The sequence below is a fragment of the Lygodium microphyllum genome, chromosome 14 (genome assembly GCF_053477565.2).
Source record: "Lygodium microphyllum isolate KBCC chromosome 14, Lygodium_microphyllum_v1.1.10, whole genome shotgun sequence".
In the NCBI taxonomy this organism is placed as follows: Eukaryota; Viridiplantae; Streptophyta; class Polypodiopsida; order Schizaeales; family Lygodiaceae; genus Lygodium; species Lygodium microphyllum.
The window spans coordinates 94,163,989-94,180,448 of NC_141148.1; the positions used below are offsets into that span (position 1 = coordinate 94,163,989).

General features: G+C 39.3%; 1 protein-coding gene across 1 annotated transcript; it reads left to right on the forward strand.

The window, feature by feature from the left end:
- Positions 1–6,034: 6,034 nt before the first annotated feature.
- On the forward strand, positions 6,035–7,835 carry LOC148025866 (uncharacterized). The gene is made up of 2 exons (XM_087692026.1): positions 6,035–7,029; positions 7,521–7,835. The coding sequence occupies exon 1, from the start codon at positions 6,035–6,037 to the stop codon at positions 6,788–6,790; it is 756 nt and encodes a 251-aa protein (XP_087548152.1). The 3' UTR covers positions 6,791–7,029; positions 7,521–7,835.
- Positions 7,836–16,460: the final 8,625 nt, after the last annotated feature.

Consider the following 16,460-nt stretch of genomic DNA (forward strand, 5'->3'; position numbering starts at 1 on the left):
TCTAAGTGACAGTATTACTTTAACACTATAGTGACATACCTTAATGTGGATGAGCTTCATTTTCTCCACGTCCGATAGAAACATTGCGCACACTGGATCAGTACGAAGCCTCGATAATGCAAACATGGCCCTGAAACATAGACACAAAAGAGATGAACATAATACATATGTGACATAACGTAAAGCATGGATGCATATAGAATGTTAGGATATATGTGCACATAAGGTAGACATGCCGTAAAATTAGTGCATTCCAATGAGTCAAGGCATAGGATGGCTCCATGATCACTAGGTAATTTTTCAACCCTTCTTTAGCAAAGGGTTGAAGACCACAAAAAGACACCAATGTGACCTGCACATCAAAGAATGTTATTAAAACTAGCGCATCAAAGGGCTATGATGAAGCATTTACAATAAGTATGCATAAAGGGACTACAAACCTCACAAGTACAGGAAGAAAGATAAATGTGGACATCGTGGGATGACAGCTATCAAAGTAATTCCTCAACGAAACACTATCGTCTTGTGGCTCAACCATATTGATGTATGGAAACCACACACTATCCACAAAGCATACATCATGGACGTGCTCTCTTGGCATCAAATACTCCATCCAACTATGAATAAAAGCACAAATTAGTTCAGTAGAATAACAAAACCCCTAATCCTAATCATCAGGCAACAACCAAGAGAGCTATAACTAGTTTAGCAAACTTACATGGCGAACAAATTCATAGTACGGGTGGATGCCTCCTCCACGCACCGCAATGCATCCAACAAAGCCCGATCGACATCCACATGGAGTTTTGAGCATAGAGACACGAACTCGATATTTGCGGAAGTCTCTAACCTAAAATAATACCAAAAAACAACCACACACAATGCAACCAATCACAAGTACAAGAAATACAACACAATGAAAGCATTGCAATTAATAAGAACGCACCTTGAGGTGGCACTTTTTTGCCCCTTCATCTTGACAGGAGAGCCATTCACCTTGGTGTCAACCGAATTGCATCCAATTGTGAATATGCAATGGGGAGCATCGCTTGGATACTCAAGAGGGGAGGAGATGGTGATAGGGGTGGGTCGAGGTGATAGGAGGAGCGACGTGAAGCGCTTACTCCCCTCGCCCTACAATGCCATAACCATAACCATAAACAATGCCATAAACATAAGCATAAACAATAACCATAACCATAATATACATAACAATAACCATAACCATAAAATACATAACAATAACCATAAACAATGCCCATAAACTACACAATGCCCATAGCCATAACCATAAACAATGCCATAAACATAACCATAAACATAACCATAAACATAGCCATAAACACAACAAACATAACCATAACCATAAACAATGCCATAAACATAAGCATAAACAATAACCATAGCCATAATCTTAACTACACAATGCCCATAAACTACACAACAAACATAGCCATAAACATAACCATAACCATAAACAATGCCATAACCATAAGCATAAACAATAACCATAACCATAATACTAACTACACAATGCCCAAAAACTACACAATGCCCATAGCCATAAACATAACCATAACCATAAACAATGCCATAACCATAACCTTAAACAATAACCATAACCATAATCCTAACTACACAATGCCCATAAACTACACAACAAACAATGCCCACAGCCACAAACATAACCATAACCATAAACAATGTCATAACCATAAGCATAAACAATAACCATAACCATGATCCTAACTACATAATGCCCATAGCCATAAACATAACCATAACAATAAACAATGCCATAACCATAACCTTAAACAATAACCATAACCATAATCCTAACTACACATCGCCCATAAACTACACAACAAACAATGCCATAACCAGAACCATAAGCATAAACAATAACCATAACCATAATCCTAACTACACAATGCCCATGAACTATACAATAACCATAAACAATAACCATAAACATAACCATAAACATAATCCTAACTACACAATGCCCATAAACTAGCCTGAACCATAACCATAACCAAAAGCCACAAAATTGTGATAAACTAACCTGAGAGTCCATAACATCGCCAGTGGATGGAGGACCAGCCTGCAATAAGCTATCCATCTCCATCTGAAAGTTACGCTCCACTAATTGCAACTCCGCATGGTGGTCTAGGACTTGACCCTCATCATCAATATGAGGCACATCCTCATACTCTCGTGTGCGAGGTCGTTTCTAAGGAAGGCAACTTGTGAGTGAATATACGTATTAAAAAATGATAAACTCAAGGCCAAGGTAATAAAATTGCATTTGCATATGACACTATAGAAGAATAAACAATATCAGGTAAGAGACTTACATGTTTTTCGTAGCCATCCGCTATTCGACTCTGCGTTCTCCGCACACGCTCATCTCTTTTGGAGTCATATTTGCCCATTTGTCTATTCACAAATGCCTCCACATACTCCTGCCTCTCCATGGTACGCTCAGCATCTTCGAGTAAGTCCCATAATGAGCTCGCTCTCGCATACTAAGTCTTCTCGTACTTACTTCGAGCCAAACTCAACTTTCGCTCAAGGTTAGAGAACCGAGACTCTGCCTGGCGATGCCAAGCACCAACAGGATGACGAGCATGTTGTGCGCCTATGGGACGGCCGGTCTTTCGACATGGAATATCATAATGGATACCATGCTCGTCCTTCAAATGATGTATCATCCTTGCCCGTCTCTTTATGTTGACATGTCTTTTCGGACAAAGAATATCAATACGGCACTGACGGGCAAGAGACCCATCAGCTAGTGTGATCTCAATGTATGGTGGGTTTTCCTATGTAAAGTGACATTCTATATATAAGTATCACATATTAGGAGTATGCTTACTAACAAAACCGAAAGTAGGATAAACACTTACCTGAGAGTAGCTCGGCACTTCTCTTTCGATGGATGTCTGAGACGCGCCTGCCGCCCGAACCCCTCTACGAGTACGTCGAGGAGATGATGCAACCTTTAAAAAAAAAGAAACGGAACTACACAATATATGAGAAATCAATAATGAACGTCAAGAAAACCCTAAACAAATATTAAAAAGGGCATCTTACTCTGGTATTTTTTCGCGAATGGACATCCGACGAAGGATGGCTGCAAGTGCGTGGAGCCATTTGCCAGACGAAAAATAGTGCGCACCTACTCATAACCATTGAATAATCCATGTCACAAAACAACAAAAAGTGAGAAGTTGATAACCATTGGATAATCCATAAAAAAATATAGAATATGCTTGATAAAAAAATATAGAAGTTGATAACCTACTAAACTTTTGTGGACATGCTTGATGAAAGACCAAATATAGAATATGTCATGATTTATGACCAATGGTGGATGCCACATCCAATCTAAGGATTAGATGTGTTCAATTTAGTAACAATAAAAAAGCTTTATTCAAAATATCGGTAGGCTATCAATAGTAGGTCAGAAACCTCTAATGTTACAATTCTTCACCAAGCTATCACCTCACTACAACACTTCCAAGTACTAGTACCTTGCCTTATTATTCCTAGTGCAATAATATATATTTTGACATTGTAGCATGGTTATTGGGCTTCTTACAGGATTCCAATCAATGATTTTTGCGAAGGATTGAGACTCGACACATTCATACAATTCCCAATACTCGCCAAATTTGACCTATATAGATGATCTATAGGTAGATCTGTGCTTTGCACATGTATTAATTGCCAAATTTGACCATTAAGTAGATTTTGGGGCATGGAAAAAGCTAAAAGTGATGATTGGTGGGCTTGCAACTACATCAAGGATAGTCTCATTAATGTGGTTGGAACCAAGATTGAGGTTCTACAACCACATGTAATTGGCAAGGGTATTCTCTCTTGCCCAAACTTTAGAGAAGTAGAACTATTTTATTGTGGTGTACCAATAGCTACTTAAATCTAAGACCATTAATTTTCTTAGAAAAACAAAAAGGAAAGTAGTGCTTGAATAATTAAATTGTGAAAATATGTAGTTGTGACCTCCTCAAAGCTTGAGCCCAAAACCACTTTCACAATTTGCACATGCATCATAGTTTATCTTAGAAACTTGAATTTGATTTAGCTTTCCTTTTTGGTTATCTTAAATTTTTTGCGGAACCCATTCTCCACAAAGTGGCATGGTTTAAAAGAGGTTGAATGCTAAGTAATGATTGTAAGCTTAGTGACATAAATAGAGTTGTAACTCCCTTTGTTATTCTCACATTCATTTATTGGGTTCATATATATGTTAGCCACAGTATAACATTATATATCAATCGAATATAAAAGCTTATAGGAAATGCATGCATGATTATAACATTTAGGCACAGACACGTATTAGACGGAGCACATATTTTAATTGCAAAATGATTGCGACGTAAGCAACATAGAGACCTAATCAACAAACTTTTTCAACATCAATATGCTTGCATCCAAAGAGAGCATTATTTTGAGATTATTGTGAAAGTTTACAAAAGGATTGAGCCTGAGACGGGAGATAGTGCCTCCCACACATGCGTCACGCTAATGAAGACGATCGGGCCTCCCGAGATGTTACAACCTCTTGAGTCACGGTCACACTGCAGCCTCCCGAGTCACAGTCTCACCGACTGTGGGAGGGATGAAGACGGAGGCGCATACAAAACTGGAGACGCCGAACTGTCTCACCGAGCAAAACACGCCGACTTGGGAGATGCTAATGTGGATGAAGACCAGCACGCATCCGAATGGGCATGGGATGCGCACTCTAGGAGAGACAAAAACGCCGACTTGGGAGATGCTGATTTTGATGAAGACCAGCACGCATCCAAATGGATCCGTGGGTGGCGCATGCTACTTTGGTATGAACCACCGAGTTTGTATGAAGCCGCCGAGCTGGGAGGGATGAAGCCGCCGAGTTGGGATTGAGCGGGCAGAGCTGAGTGGGATGAAGCCGCAGAGCTCTCACGGAGGGATGAGACGCCGAGCTCCCACGGCGAGCTGGGAGGGATCTGAGCCGCCGAGTTAGGTTGAGCGGGCAGAGCTGAGTTGGGATTGAGCGGGCGAGTTGGGAGGGATGAAGCCGCCGAGTTGGGATGAGACGCGGAGCTCCCAGGGCATGAGACGCAGAGCTCTCAGGGAGGGATGAGACGCCGAGCTCCCAGGCTAAGCCGCAAAGTGTTGAGGGAGGGATGAGAGGCAGTGCTCCGAGGGTATGAGAGAGAGAGCTCACGAGAATGGAAGACGGTGCAAATGTACAGATGAAGACGCATCTGGGACTTCGCATGTTCCCAGGGCTTGATATCACCCTGTTCGTTGGCGGCGGTCATTCTGCGGGGCCCCTTCTAATAATAAGGAGTTAAGGCGTCTCTAATTCGCATGCGCAGACACGTATCAGACGGCCAATCAACGGCGACACTTTTCCGGCTGGTCTAGTTTATGATTTGGACAGGATGACCAACGGAGGATGGGTTTAATCTCCCATGGGATCGACGACAGCGCCGTGGTCGTGAGGAGGGGGATCAACGTGAGCCGTTGATCCCAACTCCCCCAGGTCATAATGACCCCGTGGGAGTTAATGCTGAGGCCCCCCCATGGATTGCCGGTCAATGTGTCACACCACGAAGGCCTGTAACTTGTGCGGGGCGTACACGCTCCTGCCACGTCATCCTCCGTCTCAAATTCCAATAAGGCGGAAAAAAAAGCGGAAAAATAACACCGGACCACGGGGGCGGGCCGCCCCACTGGATGTATGCCGGCGGCCACGTGTCGTGCCAAGAGCGGCGCGATGGGGGACCCTTGCAATGGCCCTTTCAGCTGCCCCTCAGCAGCCAGTTTGACAACTTCTCGCAGAAGAAACTGTATAGGCAATGTCGTCTCTCTCTCTCTGTGTCTGAGTGGAGCCTGACCTTATAATGCGTTATAGTTGTTGTCTTGCCATTATAGATACCACGAGAGAGAAGGGAACCGACTCACTGTGTACTGTGTGTATGTCTGTGTTTTAGCTGGCCTCCCCTCATAGCTTGCACTCATGGGCTGCTTCGCCTTCCCCTCCCTTCCACCCTCACTTCCCTCTCGCAGAAAGATTAAGATTATATTAGCTGATGGCCGCTGCCTCAAGGTCCAAGCTCCCTTGACTGTCAAAGAAGTGCTGGTCGATCATCCAGGACATGCCCTCGTCTTTCCGTCCAGCAGTACTCGCGCATGCACGAATTATAGCAGTGACGCTGCCAGCAAGCTCACCTGCAGCACTGCTAGGCCTCTGCCAGACTCACAGTCTCTGCAGCCTCGCCAGCTTTACTGGCTCATCCCCTTGCAGCCTCAGCACAGAGATGCAGCTCCATCAGCCACAAGGCCAGTACTACATACAAAGAGCTCCTCCTCAATGCCAACGGAACAACGTCCCATCAAACCTTCTGCACCATCAAAGATGGACCGCAGAGTGTCCTTTGCCCCCGTCCCAGCAATAATAGGCTCCTCCACTGAAGACAAAGGAGCTGCCAGAGAAGGAGAAGAAGAAGAAGAAGAAGAAACATTTGTTAAAGAAGGAAAGAGAGAGAGTGCACCTGTTCATGAGCCTGCCCACAGCCAACCCATTGAGGCAGTGCTTGCGAGAAAGCCATCTCTAGAGCTTCTACCCCGCAATTCCGCAAATGGAGCAGCTGGTGTGCGTCTAAGGATGGTGGTCTCCAAAAAGCAGCTGGAAGCCATGTTGGCAGGCAGTGATAAAGATGCTACAGCATTAGTAGAAAGTCTCGTGAGGCCTCTGATAAAGCAAGTACCCTAGCTGCCAGTGCGAGCTCTGATGCCTCAAGCTGGGCAGTCGAAGCAGTGAATTCTCAAAAGGACGCGAGTTCCTCTCCTCCTTCTTCTTCATCTTCTTCTTCATCGTGGAGACCAGCCATGCAGTCCTCTCCACCGGAGTCGCCACCCGTGCGTATGCAGTCTCTAGCTATTCCTTAACCTGAACTACTCACAATATCGTGGCATATGGTAGAGCATCCCCCATGGCTTTGGCGAAAGATGGTATGCATGCATGGGATGCATTTCATGTGATAGAGGCTAGAGCCCATGTAGGATGGCAAAAAGACATTGGCAAGCATGGCTTTCTATGTGGGGTGGCTTGATGAATGGCATGACATTTCTTGCATGGGTACTGTATAAAAATGGCATAGCATGCATATTGCCAGCTGGTGTTATATATACTCACGCTTTAGAGAGTCCTGACTCCTTCCTAAGCTAAACTTGTACATTATCATGTATATTCCCCATCGTAGACTTTGCCTTGACAAGCTTTCTAATCCTCGGAAAAGGTGTAAATATTAAGCTATGTATTAATGCATGAAGGGCGGTATGGAAGCTTTCTGGGTCCTCGAAACCGTATTAGAACCAAATCACAGCACTTTTTTCATGCGTTGTGATGTTAAAGCCTGTTACTGTCCCCTTACTTCATGCATCTATATTATATAAGCTTCGTTTTAGTCTAGTTAAGATGCCCTAATTTGTTCTGTTTTCAGGTTGTAGAGGCAGAGAGTATGCCATGGAGGATGATGGCCTCCGGTGATAGAGGCCTTTCCATCTCTGCTACTAAATATTTGATCAGTCGGCCACTACCATTAATCATAAACTAGTAGGGGAGTTGGCTTCACCATGAATTTAGCCAGACTTATATATGTAGCCTATGTCCTTATCCCTTCTTATAAGCCATACCGTGTTCAATAATATTGCTTAATACTCTGAATGGGCATGCAATATACGACATTCTGAATCCCAATTATCTTGTATCTACACTCTCGAGCTTGGGCATATGAATGAGAGATTCGTGTCTATAAAATCCAAAAAGATTGCTTGAAAGCGATGTGTATCTAACCTTTCTCTTTCGTGGCGTCAGAAAATGAACAAGCAAATTTAAAATTAATGGGGCTACGTAGCTTTTATGTCTAATACGATGCAAGCGTTTAAATTTGCCTTTGCAATCTAATCAAAAGTTCTGATTCAAAGAAATTCGAAAAGATGTATATTAATGATCGAAGTGAATATTTACATCACACATACGATTAGCCCATGAAAACAAAAGACAAAGCTCAAGCCATAGTCAAATTAGAGTTGGATGATACGTATATCCATCGTGTAGATAGATGTGACACTCCAAAGGATACTTTGGGACAAGCTCCTCAAGTTGTTTGGAGCTCAATCCAAAAGCTCCAAGTTTGGATTGCTCATTGTTTTTCTCACATTAGAAATGAAACCCTAGTTGTCTCTTGCATCTCATTTAAGTCACATGAATTTCTTGCTTATCTAACTTGCAAGAATTGAACTCAAAGTAGAAGAAGACATTATCATTGGTGTCTTGCTCAAATCCTTGCATGAGGACCACAACCATGTGGTCACTATTCTTGTCAACACATACCTTCTCTTAGGCTAGTTGAAGTTGAAGCCTCTTCGAGACTTCTAGAAGCAAAGAAAGGACTAACATTAAAGTAAGAAGTCAATGTGGCACCTAAGCATGAAGCTCTCTATACCAAATCCAAATTCAAGGAGAAGAACAAGGACATCCACAATATTGAGCCAAATATTTGTGACTTATATCATAAAACTAGGCACACAAGGAGAAAGACTACTTTCATAGGAAGAGAGCCCCAAAAGCATTTATCATAAAGCTCGACATAAAGCCAATCCAATAAATTGATGAAGAAGCAGAAGAAGACCATGAGGTAAAACACAATAATAAAAGTATAATGAAGCCTTTACCATGACTCTAAGAAGGGAGCTAAAAGGGCTCCTTTTATTCTTCCCATTGATGAAGGACTTCTCTAAAGTGTATATCCCTTTTGCAATTTTCCTCATATCATATTGTGAACCTTAGTAACTTCACATACATATGCCTTAGTTAAAACCATCATGCTTTAAAACCTACATCCCCTTGACCATCCAAATCTTCAAGTCACAACTACTTGTTGAGACAAGAATGCCTTTGAATCATATTTTGAGTAGACAAACCAATTGAGCCTTTGAGCTATGCAAGAGTGGACAAGTCCCTAGGTAAGTTGTGTGGTGACCAAGCGATTGTAAAATGATAGCTATGCCTAAAGATGTGTGCATCATGAGTTTGAAGGGGGGTGTTGAAATATTAAACCCATGATATGCACTGAGGGAATGCACAAGAGATACCTTAGCTAGAATTAATTATTTTTATCCTATGTTTATTTTGGTTTGAAATTGGTTTATGGCTTTATCTCAATGAAATTTCAATATGTAATACTACTTTCAAATATGGCTTCGTTCCTTACTATGAGAAATAATATACTAGAGCTTTGAAAAATAATAATTGTAGCTTGCACTGTTGCTTTGACCTTCTTTAACTTTTCCTTCCCAAAATATTAGACTATGTGCCCTAAGTATTCTATCTCATAGGCCATAAATGTACACTTACTCTCTTTTGTAATAGATTTATGTTTCCATCAAGTGTCAAATTCTTCTCTTATATGCTTTAAATTATCTTCTTTATTCATGTTGTATAGAAGTATAGCATCAAAGGAAATCATTAGGAGAAAGATGGACTTTCTTTTTTGCCCCTTAAGGGGTTTCTTCAAAATAATATTAGAATAAGAGATCTACAATCAAGCAAATCTCATATTTGTATTTTCAATAGATTTCACTTATTATTTTATTCTCAAACTGTAGGATAAGGTCACTTTTTCTCAAAATCCTCATAACTTAAAAAATATTATTCTATTTTTTGTAAAAACGGAGCCAATCATTAGTATACGATGTTTTAATGCCCTCATGACTTTTCAACATGAAAATATATTAGAATCGTTCTCATTATTGCTTCTTAAAAGGGTGGAAGTTAAAAAATGATATAAAATAATGTACACATCATATTTTAAGATTATTTTTTACTCAAAGATATATTTTTTACTCAAGAGTTTCATTGTAAATTTTTATCATTTTTGGACAAGTATATGCTTATTTTTGGGCATTTCTTCATTCCCTCTCAAAGCTCTAGTTTTGTCCGAAATTTTGTGTACTCTTTTCCTTCCCTCTAGAATATGGTTTCTTGCATACGAATTCATCTGAAGCAATAGTCAGTACTATCTACAATACTCTCTATCCCTGCTGCAAGCAATCTCAGGAGTGGTTTTGATAGCATTTGCTAAAATCAAATAATCTCTATCTACAACACTCTCTACCTTGCTACAATCAATCTCCCTCTTCAGTACTATGCTATAAGATATCTTCCTCTTCAACACTCTATACTACAAGCAATCAAGTGATAATGGAGGTGTCTTTATTTTTTAATCTCTGTGATGTTATTATTCTTCATAGTTGTTGTTTAATCCTTAAGTGTCACTTCAAAGAGAGAGAGAGAGAGAGAGAGAGAGAGAGAGAGAGAAGGGGGGAGGGAAGAGAGAGGACTATGTGAGATTAACTAAGAAAATAAGTGATAAAGTGATAGAGAGTAAATTAGGGTAGAATATAAGATGATGTTATTATTATTCACTAGATAAGCTTCTGTATGAATGTGTTTAAATATATTTGATCGATTCTAAAAGAGAGAGAGAGAGAGAGAGACACACACACACACACACACAGAATTTTGGATAGAATAGAAGATAAGATTGGATACTGATTAGAGGTAGATTAAAAGCTAAGATTACAGGCAGATTAGGGGTTGATTAGAACCTATCATGACTGAAATCAAGAAAAAGAGACAAGATTCAACTGGGTAAAAAAGAACACATATATAGTGAATCAAAGGGGTGTAATTGTATGATTTAAGCCAGTTCAGAATTAGCTGCATACTGCTCAATTGATGCTGACCTGCAGCTCCCATATATTTAGACGTTCTTGCTATTGATAAGAAAATTTGCATCGACTCCTTAGCTTACTATTAATCAAAGGGGTGTAGTTGTGCAATGTTAAAATTGGCATATATTTTTCTTTACAGGATACAAGTGTAGGACGTACTAAGAGAGAGAGATATTGACTTTCAATCGGAGGATAAATATGCACAAATGTTCAAAAGAACTGTAGAAAGGGATGATGCAATAAGACACAAGATGCAACAAGAAAGAAATACAGGGGAAAGAAACATAGGCCTTTGGGTTGATGGGTGCATTTATCCACCCGATCCAGTCACTCAAAGGCCACCACAATTTAAAGGACTTACATCATTTGTAATGAAGGATTGTATAGATACACATGCGGGCTTGTCATACAAGGATTAGCATGGTTTCATCAAGCCTTGACAAATATGTAAACAAGATTACAAGGGAATATGTAGTCTTTGATGGAAAATGATGGATTATTGGCTGAGAAAGATAGGGAGAACTAGAGCCTACAAAAAGCAATGTCTCTCATTGAAGATGCTATGCAGGCTACACACATGCAAAATATGGAGTTACAGTCTAAAGTTATGGACTTGGAGAAGGAGAATCGAAACATAAAGAGGAAGCTCACAAAAAATTTGGAGATTTGGCTCACTTTAAAAACCAAAGAAGCACCTTGGCGCATCCGATTAGTTAAATCAATTCACCAATTAACCAAAAGAAGTGGACAATATCATAGACGAATATATGCTTAATTTGCTACAATGAGAAATATGTTCCCTTATGCAAAGAATGATACTATTGCCAAAGTCCTAAGCAAGGATATGGTAAAAAATGCATTAGAAAATTGTAAACTCAAGGATATTCACTACGATAGAAACGAGGCATAGACGCGCATGTTAGACGCGCAAAGTCGGGCGCGTCTATCATTGTGTCTATATGTGCGTGTAAAAGAGCGTATAAATAGACACGAATTTTGCATCTATTTTCGCGTAAATAGATGCTAATATAGACACGCCTTCAAACGCATAATTATTTAACCACCTGAAATTGGACTTAATATAATAAAAAAACTAGATTTAATAATTATTTAACCACTTGAAATTGATTCTTGAGTATGCACGTGTGCGCATGATAAAAACCATAGAATTAAGAATACACATTGAATCATTGAATAAAAAAACCAGAGTTAATAATTATTTTTACATTGCTCTCTAATGAATGGCAGTTCCTCCAGTTGACAAGCCTGATATAAGTAATTAGCGGCAAGCGACAGAAACCTTATTATACAATTAGTAGCAAGTATTGCAATATGTATCTCATAATTTCTCTACTTGAAGATGATAAAAAATACTTCCTTTTTATTATGAAAAAATCAATTTAGCTTTAAAATTGACTATTGATTATTGAGTATGCACGTGTGCGCATGATAAAAACAATAGAATTAAGAATACACATTGAATCATTAAGCAAATTAAGTATGTTATAGTGAATGATCCATCTCATCTTCAATGAGATCAGTCCTTGCTAAACTATCTACTTCTAGGTCTATGTTACCAAGAGGTAACGAAACAAATAAGTCTATCCCACTATCAGATGTGTTGCTATATTGCTCAATAAATTCATCAATATCATCGCTAATCACATTATTGTCTTCTTTTGCATTTCCTTGAACATCCTTGCGAGGTTCATCTTATACTATATCACGCATATCATCCATTATGGTGTCATCATGTACATCATCATTAATTGTTGGATTGTCTTCTGCTATCTCTGTCGATAATATTAGCATATATTGGTTTTGAACGATTAGATATAGGGATGACATACCACCATCGATTATTGTTTATCATTGGATGATACACAACTTGTATTTGAAAAACAAAAGCAAGAAACTTAAATACTTATTATATTGTGTATATGTATCACATGTATATATATATATATATATATATAAATTAGCTTTTGCATATATACCTGCTCACATTGTTGAGGTAGTACTAATGTGTCATTCTTGTTTTGGTGAAATTTTGTAGAGTCAATGATTACAAAACCACTTGGATGACGTCTGATTCTGCAATGCTCACCATTTGTTACCACTTTTTTAAACCACTTCACATCCAGTACATAAATAAAGAATTGTCTGAAGTCAAGCTTCAGAATATCTTGGATCAAGCCACAATAACCTTCCATGGTACCATTGGCATCCTCGAAGTGAGCAAGGACACCAGAATCTTGGGTATTTCTCTTTTCATCTATACGTTGAGTTCGAAGATGTTTACCTTTACACCAAATAGCATTGAATAATGTGCACTAGTAGTAAAAGATTAAGATCAAATATGTCAATTATTTATATAAAATATAACTTATAGAAACAATTTAATTGATAGTATGTCTCACCTTTGATAAGCAACCTCGTGCGTATTCCCACTCTTCTTGAGATATATTAATTTCCTCCTCTTTTTCCATTCTCTCCATTCCCTCATGTAACAATCTATATCAATATGACGTGGGAGCGCATTTAGATGATCTGGAAATGAGACATTACGTCCATATCTGGTGCGAAATGCTTGTCTTTCGCTTTTTCTTCTTGCCATTTCTTCATTATATAGTGTCACCCATTTGCTCATTACATCACTATTGAGCACACAAAAACTATTTAACTTACAAAGTTCTTCTTTTGTTAGCACTTTACTCATTCCTTTTCCTTGAGGTATTATAGAGGTCATCCTCAAATCTTCATCATCTTTCCATAGTCGTGGTTGAGAAGGGTCCACTTTAGCAAGATATTCAGATATATAAACAAGGGATGATTGCACTAACCAACCCTCAGCCATGCTTCCCTCAGGCCGTGCTTTTTGCCTCACAAAATCTTTCAAGGTTTTTATGAAGTGCTCAAGAAAAAACATCCACCTTGCATGAACTGCCCCACAAAGTGCGATCTCATCAATCAAATGTACGAGTAAATGTAATTGAGTAGTCAAAATGGATCGAGGAAAAAATTCCTCCACCAAACAAACCACCTCAATAGATAATACTCGAGCATCTTGCAATGTGTTTGGATCAATTTCCTTCAAGCTCACGTATCTGTCAGGATGTATTTGAGAATTATTTATATTTGTGTAGAAATTCAAAGATATATGATGAAAAAATAGAATGTATACACACCTCACAAGCTCTCCCATCTTGTAAATGATATCACGTACATCTTTGGATACACAATGGGATATGCTAGTAGGAAGTACGAACTGAATGTAAACAATATTCATAGATCAAATTATTAGTTGAGGAAAAAGTCATCATACCCCAAAGTTTACACATAGTTACTCTACTAGTTACTATATTCATGGTTAGAGATACCCTTACTTGAATCATTTTGTTCCAATTGTGGGACTTCAAACCAGATAGTTGCTCCACACCTCTTTTCTTTTTCTTTATGAAGGCTCCCTTGAGACATCTCATACATCCCGTGGGTATTCGAAAGCTACGTATTTGTTCCTTCACTAATTTTTTCCTTGTTCTTTGACAACATCCAAGGTGCATGGGGTAGCTCAATCTTTCCTCTAGGTCCAATGCACCAGGCTCGTCTCATGCGACCAATGTTACGTAAATCCTCCCTTACATTGACTGAATCATGAGCCCCTATCAAATGATCCCATAATGTAGATACAACATTTTTGAATATGTGCATGGGGTCCAACAGGTGATTGATCTTGAGTTCAGTCCAGTACGAAAGACGAAAAAATATAGAGAAACTAACAAACAAACAATATATTATGTAAACAATTCATCATGCTAAATACTTTAAAGCCAATTGAGAGAAATGCACTTCTTACCCACTCACGTTGAGTGGAGGGTGGCTGTCGGCATTAATTCATCTCTTCTTCCAATCTCGAATGGTTAGAGATTATGGAGTCATTCCATTAGTAGGGAGAACATGTTTGGGATGGTCAATAGGAAGAAATTGATGATGATTGTCGTAGATAACCTTCTTTAAACGTGCTGGCCTAGAGGAAACTAGAGAGGGACCGCAAATAGGACATGCATGATATCCTAATGTGGTTAAACCTGAACAAACAAGTGAATTAATAAAATGCAATTGATTCAAGTCTTGAATTTCAAATATAGAGTTATATGCATATACCTGAACACTCTCCGTATCCTGGAAAGTCATGCATAGTCCACAACAACATGGCCTTCAATGTGAAATCTCTAGAGGATGCAGATGCGCTTGTATCTCTCCGTATTCTGAAAAGTCATGCATGATCCACAACAACATGGCCTTCAATGTGAAATCTCTAGAGGATGCAGATGCGCTTGTATCTTGCACCTCAATACCTTCCCATAACATTTCTAACTCTTCAATCAAAGGCTCTAAGTAATATCCATGTTTTTTAACCTTGTGCTTTTCAGGAATCAGAAGTGACAGCATTACATGTCCCTTTTTAATTGCCATGGATGGAGGAATATTATAGTTCACCAATACCACTAGCCATACACTATATGATGTGCTTTTGATGCCAAATGGATTGATTCCATCCATACCTAAACCAAATCTCAAATTTCTTGGCTCTTCTTTGAAAACGGGCCACAAATTATCTATATGTTGCCATGCCGATGTGTCTGTAGGGATCCTCCATTTTTCATCACTTGAACGATTACTAGCATGCCATGACATGAGCTTTCCAATAGACTTACACTTGAACATAAGTTTTATACATGGAACAATCGAAAAATATTGCAAAACCTTACGAGGCACATCCATTGACTTCATCTCCACTTCATATCTTGATTCGCCACAAATAGGACACTCTCGTGCAAACTCATGAATCCCACGAAATAAGACACAATCATTGACACATGCATGGATCTTGACATAATCGAGGCCTCCCAGAGATGTCTAGTAATGTCTTGCTTGCTCTCTCTTAGTTGGCAATTTGTTTCCTTTTGGAAGCATTTGTCATAATAACCTACATATATTTTTAAAAGTGAGTTAAAAAACCACCAACATATATTTGTGTCTGATTTCAAAATAGAACAATTAATATTATGATTCATAAGCCAAACTGAATTGATACCTACTTCAATAACGCATCTAAACTGACATTACTCCATCCATAAATTGTTTGCAAGTTAAGTATCTCGAGGGATGCACGAAGAATGGAGTACGTACGACCTTCATACAACGGAGTAGATGACGCTACGTATAGTGGATCATCTGGCTTTGTAGAGTGACCTTCTCCCTGAACCGGTTGCGAAAATAGATGGTGTACCATGTTGTCCAAAATCTCATCCTCTACGACTTGATGGGGCATTTCATGAGGGCTACTATCATGGTCGTCAGTCTCCACTCTTCTTGAAGACTCTACCTCCTCGTGTCGACGTTTTGCAGCCTCTTGATGCCTGGGAGGGAGCATCTAAGGATGTGGCACTGCATCCTGCTCAACCACAAAAGGGAGTTTCATGTACCTTGATATATATTGAGTAACATAGACTAGCAATCTTAGTGTTAAAAAAACACAATGAATACCGGTGATTTTTCTCGATCCCATTCTCCATACATGCTGAGGTGTGACATTGCAACTCAACGTGCTCGAAAAATATACCCTCGACAATGATCACACG

Coding starts and splice junctions, on each gene's coding strand:
- LOC148025866 (XM_087692026.1), top strand. CDS start 6,035: ATGGGCTGCTTCGCCTTCCCCTCCCTTCCACCCTCACTTCCCTCTCGC.